General features: G+C 41.8%; 1 protein-coding gene across 1 annotated transcript; it reads left to right on the top strand.

The window, feature by feature from the left end:
• The first annotated feature begins 190 nt into the window (after positions 1–190).
• On the top strand, positions 191–8,159 carry LOC117651832 (gastrula zinc finger protein XlCGF57.1-like). Its single transcript, XM_034396239.1, has 3 exons — positions 191–199; positions 5,131–5,204; positions 6,694–8,159. The coding sequence occupies exon 3, from the start codon at positions 6,829–6,831 to the stop codon at positions 8,017–8,019; it is 1,191 nt and encodes a 396-aa protein (XP_034252130.1). The 5' UTR covers positions 191–199; positions 5,131–5,204; positions 6,694–6,828; the 3' UTR covers positions 8,020–8,159.
• The last annotated feature ends 1,262 nt before the right edge of the window (positions 8,160–9,421 follow it).

Below are 9,421 nucleotides of genomic sequence, written 5' to 3'. Positions count from 1 at the left end.
ACATTTAGAGTGTGGTCACCCAACTCTTACGACAAGTGTCGAAGAAATTTTTTTTCGACTCCGTCAACTAGCCACGCATTGCACGCATAGTTTAGTTTAATACTGACCATACTTCTTGGAGTAGTTCTTTGTGGTCCATGTAACAATGTAACAGAGATATTTCACAAAGCTATCCACTTTCATCGTTTAACTTACAGTGGTAAAAATGGAGAAAAAAATAATTTTTCCAATTAAAACCTTGTTAAGTTTGCTCTGTTAAAACAAAAGAAAAATTCAAATATCTCTCTGTTGTATTGAAGTACAGGGGTTAAGTAACTCCAAAACAAATTTCAGATCATTCCATTAAAAAACTTTGCGTGGCTGATTTTTCTACTAAACGCTTAATTTCAATGAGAAAAGCCTACTGTGGCTAAATGGTTGGGAGGATTTGGATAAAAATTCGATGCGTAATTGTTTCCTATCTAGTGCTTTAACGCCCTAAAGTTTCGATCACCAAAGCCAATTGATACAGAAGTTTCCATTTTCACCGACACCTCACCTTAATCGAATGCGTTACAAAAAGAAGGCGTTAACTTGTCGAAAAAGCTTAAAGGGAAGACAGCCTGTTCTATCCAACGGTGACGTTGCGGAAGATGTGATAGGGTAGAGAAACAAAATGCGTAGAGAACTCCTGTCGGTCGCTGTCGATGACAACACGTTTCGCTGAAAAGCTCTCGGCTCGGAGACCGAATTCGAGGGGTCCTATTCAAAGATCTTATCTGCACTGCGGCAGAAAGGTACGGAAAATTCTGTTAATTTTTTTGCCAGGATTCTCTGTAGCCCTCTTATCAATATTCTCCGTAGGCTCTTAAAGTATTCTCCGTAGGGCCGTACAGTACTCTCTGTGATCACACAGTCTTCTCCTGGACCTGGAAGACTGTATAGCTCTACGGAGAACACTGTAAGGTCCTACGGAGAATATACTGTGCGGTCCTACGAAAGTACTGTAAGAGCCTACGGAGAATATTGACAAGGGGGCTGCGGAGAATTACCACAAGCTGTTTACACGGAAAAAAGGAATTCGCTGACCCAACGAAAATGTGCGTTGATTCCGTGATAACCGAAAAATTTTGTTGGAGTTACGAAAATTTTGTTTGAGTTACAAAATTTTTGTTGCCAAAACAAACAATCTGTTAGCTCAAACAAAAGATCCGTCAAAGGAACAAAGTCATAATTTTGTCTCTCGAACTAACTTTTTTGCTCCGCCAACGAATTGTTCGCCAAGTTCCCAGTCTTCATCTCTTTCAATTTCTACACTAAGATCGTCTTAGGCAGTCCAAATTATGTAGTGGCATGATTGACGATTAGTGCAAAGAAGCTGTCCCTGCATTTGATGGTAGTGATCATGATTAGTGTCGATGAAACAATTCTCATCTTCATCAAAAGTGATACAGAGAGCACTTTTTTTCTTCTTGGTATTATTCTTCGAATTTTCACAAAGATGACTCCTTATGTCTGTCACTGACCTCATTGAATAGGGGCACTTCACTTCAGCTATTGCATTATCATCAATAAGAGCATCAGGACTAGCTCCCAGTATTCCACTAGGGTGGAACCATATGCCAGTTAAAGTGATGTTGCACTCTGGATGTGCCTCTCCAGCATTGGCTCAAGCAAGGCGGAATTTTGATTGTCTTCCTGCTTCCATAAGGTTACGTCTTGTGCAATGTTTGATTCTCCCCCACCTAGATTATGGCTCAATTTTGTTCACGGACATGAACAAGTACACTACAGAGAAACTCCAAAAAGCAGAGAATGTGTGCATTAGATTTATCACGGGTTGTAAAGTAAATGAGCATATAACTCCCCACTATTGTAATTTAGGGCTGTTGAAACTGGATGACAGGCGGACCATGAGCCTCGCCATTATGTCTTGGAAAGTTCTTAAGTGTCAAACTCCTCAATATCTCTTTGAAATGTTTCAGTTCTCAAATAGACATCCTGATAGACTGATCATACCTGTTCACAGAACTGCAAAGTATGCACACTCCTTTTGTATAAGTGCCATTCATGCTTTTAACAAGTTTTCTGGCTTCAAATTCCTTAAGTATGGAAATGTTACTACTTTTAAAAACAACCTGAAATGTCAACTCCTCAATAAATATTAGTCATCCTCTTGGCTGTGACACTGTATTTCTTAAGTATTGGTAAAATGTATGTTTTCAATCATGTTAAAATTGTGTGAGAGCGGTACTGACGCTCGTGGGACTCCCCAGTCCCGTTGTCAAGTACCTTAAATCAATCAATCAATCAATCAATCAAAACATTTCAATGCGGTTGATTCATTGTCCTTCCCCCACTCCTTCGCCCTTTCACCTTCACTCTTCCCAACCTTCTTTTTTCCAGTTTTTTCACACCAGTTTTTACCAGCAATAGCTTGGAGCAATGTAGCACAAGACCTTTGGTTGGAACTTGCCCTGATGCCAAACCCAAAGTTACTGGCAGTCATGACATGGGTGTGAAGCTGACCCCATAACAAGTTGTTCGATTGACCAGATGTAGCTGCAGCAGTTGTTGCAATGTCCTCATCACTGAGATCACAGTACGTTGTTACATAATCTATCTTTTCCTGTAGATTAGCACAGTACTGGAAGTCCGGTGATAGGATTGCCTCTTCAACAGGTGGTATCTTGATCCCTGCTTGCTGTTGAGGTGGCTGCCATTGATTCACTACAGGATCGGTGCCAAGGGACAGTACTGCTGGCGTTGCTGGCTCTGGATCAGACAGCCACTTCATGTACAGAGCTCCCCCAGCACAAATTGGAAGCAGGGCACGGGCTTGTCCAATTTCACTGTGACTTAGAGGGCCTGGAACAGCACGGTATTCTGGCCTTGTCAACGGATAGTATTCGTCAACAGGCAGGCCCTCATTATCATGCCCTGCTTTAGTTTTGTGGGACCAGGAACAGGCGACATCGGTGGAACTGATGTTTGCATACAGAAGTAGGGCAGCAATGTGGTGGCACTTTCCAAACTTTCTAATTGGACACGAGCACCAGTCCTCTTTCACTTCTTTAAGTGTATAGAACACCTATAAAACAAAGACAACAGAAGTTAGTTATCCTACAAACCAAAGAGTGCAATTTTTTATTTATTCACAAAATACTAAAATACCTTGACTTCTCGAACTTCTTTCCTCTGACTGGCTTGCACTTTTCCCCATATGTGGCCATTCTCCCTGTCAACATTGCAGGCCATAACATGACCTGATATAAGGGCATCCTCTCCTCTATTAAGTCTGAATGAATCATTGGAAAAATGGTTTGTGATGGCAATTAGCTTTACAATAGAAGCCATGACGAAAAACCGTTGAACTTACATTGCTAGTCACAAAGACCGTTGTAAACAACAAGGTGGAATTGAACACGAACCTTACACTCTCAGAAAAAAAAAGTCCGTAAATTTACGAAGAAAGTTACTCTAATTTTGGGAATGGAGACTCCGTAAATTTTCCATATTTTTACGGAGATTTTCCGTATTTTTACGGAGATGGACCGTATTTTTGCAGAAATAAACGTCTTTTAACGCTTTACTTCTCTCCTTTCTCCTTCGATGTTAATACAAACAGTGCCCTTTTAGACGAAAGTGATATTCTCCCAAACTGTTTGAAGATCCACTTGACCACATGCCATTTGGATCAGATAAATGGACGGAAACCCGAAGGCAAGGTTGCCTTAGGGAAGGAACACCTAATCAGTTGCTCACCCAACCCATCGATAACGTGAATTAGTCTATTCTTTATGAGAAGTAAGGCTTCTATTTCATTTATATACATAACTTCCATATTTTTACGGAGAAAATCCATAATTCAAGAAAACGGAGATCTCCGTTAAAAAAAGTGGACGGTCTCCGTTAAATTTCCGTATTTTTACGGAAATTTCTGACAGTGTACCTCTGCTATACAAGCACTTCGCATTTCTCAGTTTCCAACTTGTCATACACTCCGAGATAAGGTTTCAAATGGTCAGGAACATGTAAAAACGCAAGAAATTCCATCAGAATAGAATACAATGTGACAAAACATGATAATATTTAAATGCATCGCGATTTAGTGGGACTCACCGCAGTACAGCTAATATTTTATCGTGGTTTTCGCCTCATATTTAGACGCTTATCAATAATCAGTATGATTTTAAGTACCCCTGTTTACTCTCCATCCATAAACATACATCCTAAACAGTTGTCAATGTCAAAATTAGCAGATGATACCTTCACACTTGGAACATACTTAAAACTACTATACACAAATGAAGGTGTCAGCATGCTTTTACTCTCAAGTCCAGAAACCAAGCGCATATCCTAACAATATAAGAGGGGCTGGCGGCCGGGGCGGGCTGCACTGCAAGAAAAAGTGTGAATAGTACAACAAATGTACAACAAAAAATGTACAATAAAAGTACAACAGGGATTGTAGAAAGTACAACGAGAATGGTACAAACCACAACGAGGCCTGCACTGCCCAGCACTCGTCATGCCGGTTCCATTGTACTTTGTACAACAATTGTTGTACTTTAAAAGTACAATAAAAACCTGATAAAAAATTTGCCAGAAATTTGTGTACTTTTGTTGTGGTTATTTCCTGCAGTGTGGTGTGTCTGGCTGGCGGTGAGGCGCAGCCTGCGCGGACAATGGCACCCCCTACCCCCTCCCCGCGCGCGACGGCCCGCGCGCAACATTGACAATCCCTCTCCGCCTGCCACGTCTCAAAGGGTGACTCGGGCAGACCTCGGCTCTGCTCAGCTCGTGCCGACTTCGGCGCCAGCTCGGCCTCGTTCAGACGTTCGTCGAATGAGATTTTAAGTACTATCTTTGGAATGAGCCCATACCACCCCGCAGAAGAAAACCAAACGAGTATCATCTGCTTTCATTAACGTTCGTTGAATGAGATTTTTCTTAAAAAATTATTGTTTTTAGAGCCTCGGTTGTATATGCCGCGCGCGTCAGTTCGCGAAAACTTTTTGCTTTGAATTTTAAAATAAATAAATCATGTTATAGAACTTTGCGGATACTGCTGAGAGATCTGTGAATTAGACAGGTCACAATTACGACCCATATGTCCTAAAATCCCATGTTTTCTTTCTTCTGTTGCAGCTCTCGGACCTCAGCCAACTGCATCCGGTCCAGCCCTATTTAGGAACACTGTCGGTGTTTTCGTGCTTTTCATTGTGAGTATTGATATGGTTGGTCAGCTGTTCACTGTAAAATCCCCAAGAAGTGTTCCGAACATGAGGTAGGAACTAGCTCCTTACTTTGAAATGAAAGTAATCTTAGTTCATGTTCAACAAGTAAATAAGCATTCGAAAAGTCTCTAGATCGAGAGATTGTACAGTGCTTTTAGACTCATTAAATTGTACTTAAATGGGGAAAGACTTGAAATATCAAATAAATATTCCCCAGAAAGGCCCACTTCAGAAAAACCAACGATACACTCTCCTTCCAAGTACGTAACATCACGTTGAAACGAACGTTCGTTCGAGCATTGTGTCACATTCGTTTGAATGTGAACAAGCTAATTTTTGGCCGGTTCACATCTAAACGAATGTGACACAATGCTCAAACGAACGTGACATTTTGTCACATTCGTTTCATCGTGACGTCACGTGCATGGAATGAGAGCGTAAAACTACACTGTAAGTCCAAATGTAGGACAGGCATACACTTGATAACGTGGGACGCACCGTGTCCCTGTTTATCCCACGTTCTAGTGCATGCCTGTCCCACAATTGGGTTTGCAGTGTGAAAAGCTTCAGCTATTTCAACACGATGCTAAAGTTTCAGAAGGTATTGTTTTTTAAATATTCGTTGCGTTCTAGGTGACTGACTTAAAACCGAGGGGGTGTACGCATGTGTACGAATGGGCCCGTTTTCAGTACTCACAAATTATGAAAGAGCAAAGTTTGAAAATTCATAGCACGATGTAGCGTTGTGTGTCGTCTAAACACTAAATAAACTTGAAGTTTTTCAGTTTTGTAAGATGTACTCATCCGTACTCATGTGCTCATGTGTACACAAGAATGCTGAGTGATTCAGCCCTCGCTTAAAAGGGCTCCTGTTACGTTCCGTAATGTGGCGTACTTTTGTACAAGCTCAAAAATATTTTAGGACTCAGTAACACTGTTTCTTACAATACCATCTCGTATAATCGCTGCGGGAGGTTCTGAGGCTTGTTGCGAGGAATGTTGTGTTCAAATCAATTCAACACTGGTAAAACTATAGCGTAACTCCATGCTTGAGTGAGTCAAGCATAAAGTTACGCGTGAAGACGTTACGCTTGAAATGAAGCATACTCGGCAAATTCACCCCATGCATTTAGATAAGGAGAATCTTGGCCGATGAGCCAGTTACGCTTGCTTGTTTTCAAGCGTAAACTGATTACGCTCGAAAACAGAGGGTAATACTTCACTTTATGTAGTTTAACCACTGAACCCGTAGGGCATAGCCGAGCCCTGGTACTTTGGTTTTAGATCCAGCTTGCGTCTTGGCTTTGAATTTTGATGGTCAGAATATTCCGCTGTTGATTCCTCTGTACATAAGGAATAGTTCTAATGTAAATAATTATGTGACTCAATGTTTTCCTTTTCCCTTGAAGCACGACGGAACATTCTTCCAGTATCAGTTTATGCCCATTATCTGAGTGAATCGGCGATGTTGCAGGTCGTGTGGAACCCATTTCTACCTCATTCGCTCGGGAGCAGTGCCCAGCATTGGATTTCCTATATTTCTCTGGAGCTTACTTTGAAAGTCAAAAGCGATACCACCGAGGGGACTACTACACAGTCGGCCGTCAGTATGAAGCTCTGTCCGGACGAACCGAAGAAGTGCCTCAGTAGCCATAGTGGGAGAAAGGAATTTCAGTGCCTGGCGTGCAACAAGAAGTTTCACCATAAAGCCCATCTTGTGATGCATCTCAGATCCCACACTGGAGAGAAACCCTTTGAGTGCTCAACGTGTTCGAAGAAGTTTAGTCAAAGAGGTAATCTTCAAACGCACCTTAAGATTCACATTGAAGAAGAGCCCTTTGAGTGCACAGTGTGTCACATGAGGTTCAGTCAAAAAGGCAATCTTCAGACGCATCTCCGCACTCACAACGGAGAGAAGCCTTTTAAGTGCAAGTTGTGCCACAAGTACTTCAGGCAAAAAGGTACTCTTCAAACCCACCTCCGGACTCACACGGGAGAGAAACCCTTTGAGTGTTCAGTGTGTTTTAAGAAGTTCACTGCCGAAACCAACCTTCGAAGCCACCTCCGAAGCCACCTCCGAAGCCACTCTGCTGGCAAGTTCCTTGCGTGCACGGTGTGTAATGAAGAGTTCAAACATGATCGATTCCTTAGGGCACATCTCCGCAGTCACTTAGCAGACGTGAAGCCCTTCGAGTGTTCAGCATGTAACAAGAAGTTCAGTCACCAGGCTCACCTGCGGACACACCTCCGTATTCACACTGGGGAAAAGCCCTTTCCATGCACTGTCTGTTACAAGAAGTTCAGCCAAAAAGGAAGTCTTCAAATTCACTTCCGTACGCACACTGGAGACAGGCCATTTAAGTGCACTGAGTGTCATAAGCAGTTCAGCCATGAACAATACCTGAAAATACACCTTTACAGTCATTTAGCAGCAGCTGACAAACCGTTCGAGTGTTCCGTATGCAATAAGAAGTTTAGTCAACAAGCTAACCTGCGGACACACCTCCGTATTCACAATGGGGAAAAGCCCTTTCCATGCACTGTCTGTTACAAGAAGTTCAGCCAAAAAGTCAGTCTTCAAATTCACTACCGCACGCACTCTGAAGGCAAGCCATATAAGTGCACTGAGTGTCGTAAGCAGTTTAGCCATGAACAATACCTCAAAACACACCTTTATAGTCATTTAGCAGCAGCTGATGAGGCGTTCGAGTGTTCAGTATGCAATAAGAAGTTTAGTCAACCGTCCAACTTTTGTACACATCTCCGTATGCACGCTGGAGAGAAGGAGCTTTGTGTCTAGTGAGTGGAACAATTGACTATGCATTGTTTTTACGTATTCAAGTATTTTCTTCGAATTAGTGTTAGGTTTGAATGAAATGCCAATGTCTCTTTGACGATAGAACCATTAACAATTCCGTTCTAAGTATTTATTGATTTGACACTCTTTATCTACCAATTGATGAACTGTTCTTAATGTTGAATAAATGGTTATTTGAATCTAGTCCTGATGTTGTGAAAACCTCTCTTTCTTTACAGTAGGTCTTACTGTTTCTGTAGGTGATGAATAATTATTTCGCATCAATGTCGTGAAATTACAGAGGAACAAATAAGTCGCTCCTTGGCGTGCCACAGGGCCATAGCCGAATGAAACACATGATATCCTCGGGGTACGCGCCGTTTAGTGGGGGTGCGTAGTGGCTGGAGCGTTTTGCAGCAAAGCACCGTCTGTCGCCCACGTTCTCTGCAAACTCAACAGTGTACTCAGTACATTATCTTTAGCGTGTACTCATGAGTACACTATCTTCAGCGTGTACTCACGAGTACACTCCCACGAACGTGTACTCAGCTGCATGAATTGTGCAGACTTAAGCACACTCTCGTTAGAGTGTACTCAGCTAAGCACACTTTCGTTAGAGTGTACTCAGCTAAGCACACTCTCGTTAGAGTGTACTCAGCTGAGCACACTCTCACAGGAGTGTGCTTATGAGTACACTCCAAATAGAGTGTACCGAGCACTCTGTATAGTTTGCAGAGTTTACTGAGCACTCTGTACAGTTTGCAGAGTTTACTGAGCTACGGCCGTTTCAAAAACAGGCTCTTTTGGCCCACAATAAATTTTTGGAACCAATTGTGAGTCAGCAGATCTTAAAGCTATCCGCGCGCCAAGCATTGCACAACTTTTGCCCAACTTAGGTTGAGCAATACGGGTGATATTTCACGATATTTCACGTTCTGGAATGAGAGAGTACTAATGAACAATTTAATCCGTGCAGAAGTTCTAGACAGCTCAAGATGCTGAACATGCTTAAGGGGGGACCCTGGTGAAACTTTCAAGTAGGCTTCAAAATAATCCCAGGAAGTTGAAACTTTGCTTAATTATTAGGTTCATTATGGTGATTTCCCCAAAAAAAAATTTCAATCCAAAATATTGAACGGTCTCTGAGAAAAGTGGCTTTTTAGTGTTTTTTGGAGCTTTGGGGAAAAATCTTCTGCGTCTTTCATTGGGACGGAAAAGTCTTAAATTTTTTTTTGGGGGTTATCCTAAAGATGTATAGAAGAGATTTTAGTGACGGAATTTTCAAATTCAACTTCTGTCCTGAGATATGAGTTTTCAAATTTTAACATTAAAAAAAAGTGATTTTTCCCCCTTTTTTCAAACTCTTAGGTGTGTTTTAAAAAAAAGTAGGGCTGATATCAAGATT

This window comes from Thrips palmi, unplaced genomic scaffold (genome assembly GCF_012932325.1).
Source record: "Thrips palmi isolate BJ-2018 unplaced genomic scaffold, TpBJ-2018v1 HiC_scaffold_6, whole genome shotgun sequence".
NCBI lineage: Eukaryota > Metazoa > Arthropoda > Insecta > Thysanoptera > Thripidae > Thrips > Thrips palmi.
This window is presented reverse-complemented; position numbering and strand designations above follow the sequence as displayed.